This window comes from Apaloderma vittatum, unplaced genomic scaffold (assembly GCF_000703405.1).
Source record: "Apaloderma vittatum isolate BGI_N311 unplaced genomic scaffold, ASM70340v1 scaffold34363, whole genome shotgun sequence".
NCBI lineage: Eukaryota > Metazoa > Chordata > Aves > Trogoniformes > Trogonidae > Apaloderma > Apaloderma vittatum.
The window spans coordinates 4,313-4,531 of NW_009706992.1; the positions used below are offsets into that span (position 1 = coordinate 4,313).

The 219-nt window shown below is 62.6% G+C and overlaps 1 protein-coding gene across 1 annotated transcript in view; it reads left to right on the plus strand.

Moving 5' to 3' along the window:
- The window catches only part of LOC104271363 (protein strawberry notch homolog 2-like), a gene marked incomplete at both ends in the record, with an annotated part of 4,055 nt that extends 3,864 nt beyond the window's left edge, over positions 1-191 (plus strand). The window contains one exon of the mRNA XM_009866008.1: positions 115-191. Within this exon, the coding sequence (XP_009864310.1) occupies positions 115-191 (77 nt within the window). The remainder of the gene's footprint in view (positions 1-114) is intronic.
- Between the last annotated feature and the right edge of the window lie 28 nt (positions 192-219).

Here is a 219-nt window from a genome sequence, read left to right on the forward strand (position 1 = left end):
GCTGGGCAGAGAGAGCAGTAGCACCCGGGTGTCCTGACCCCCAGCCCTGGCTTCCACGTCTCAGCTGCGTGCCAGACAGTGGAAAATCCCTCACGCTGCGTATTTCTTCTGCAGGTGCAGCCCGAGGAGGCCAAGGACCACTGGGAGAGCAGTTACTGCTTCTCCTTGAAGTACTGTAACCACGCCGCCTGGTAAGGCGTCCGCAGCCCCCGCCTGTGC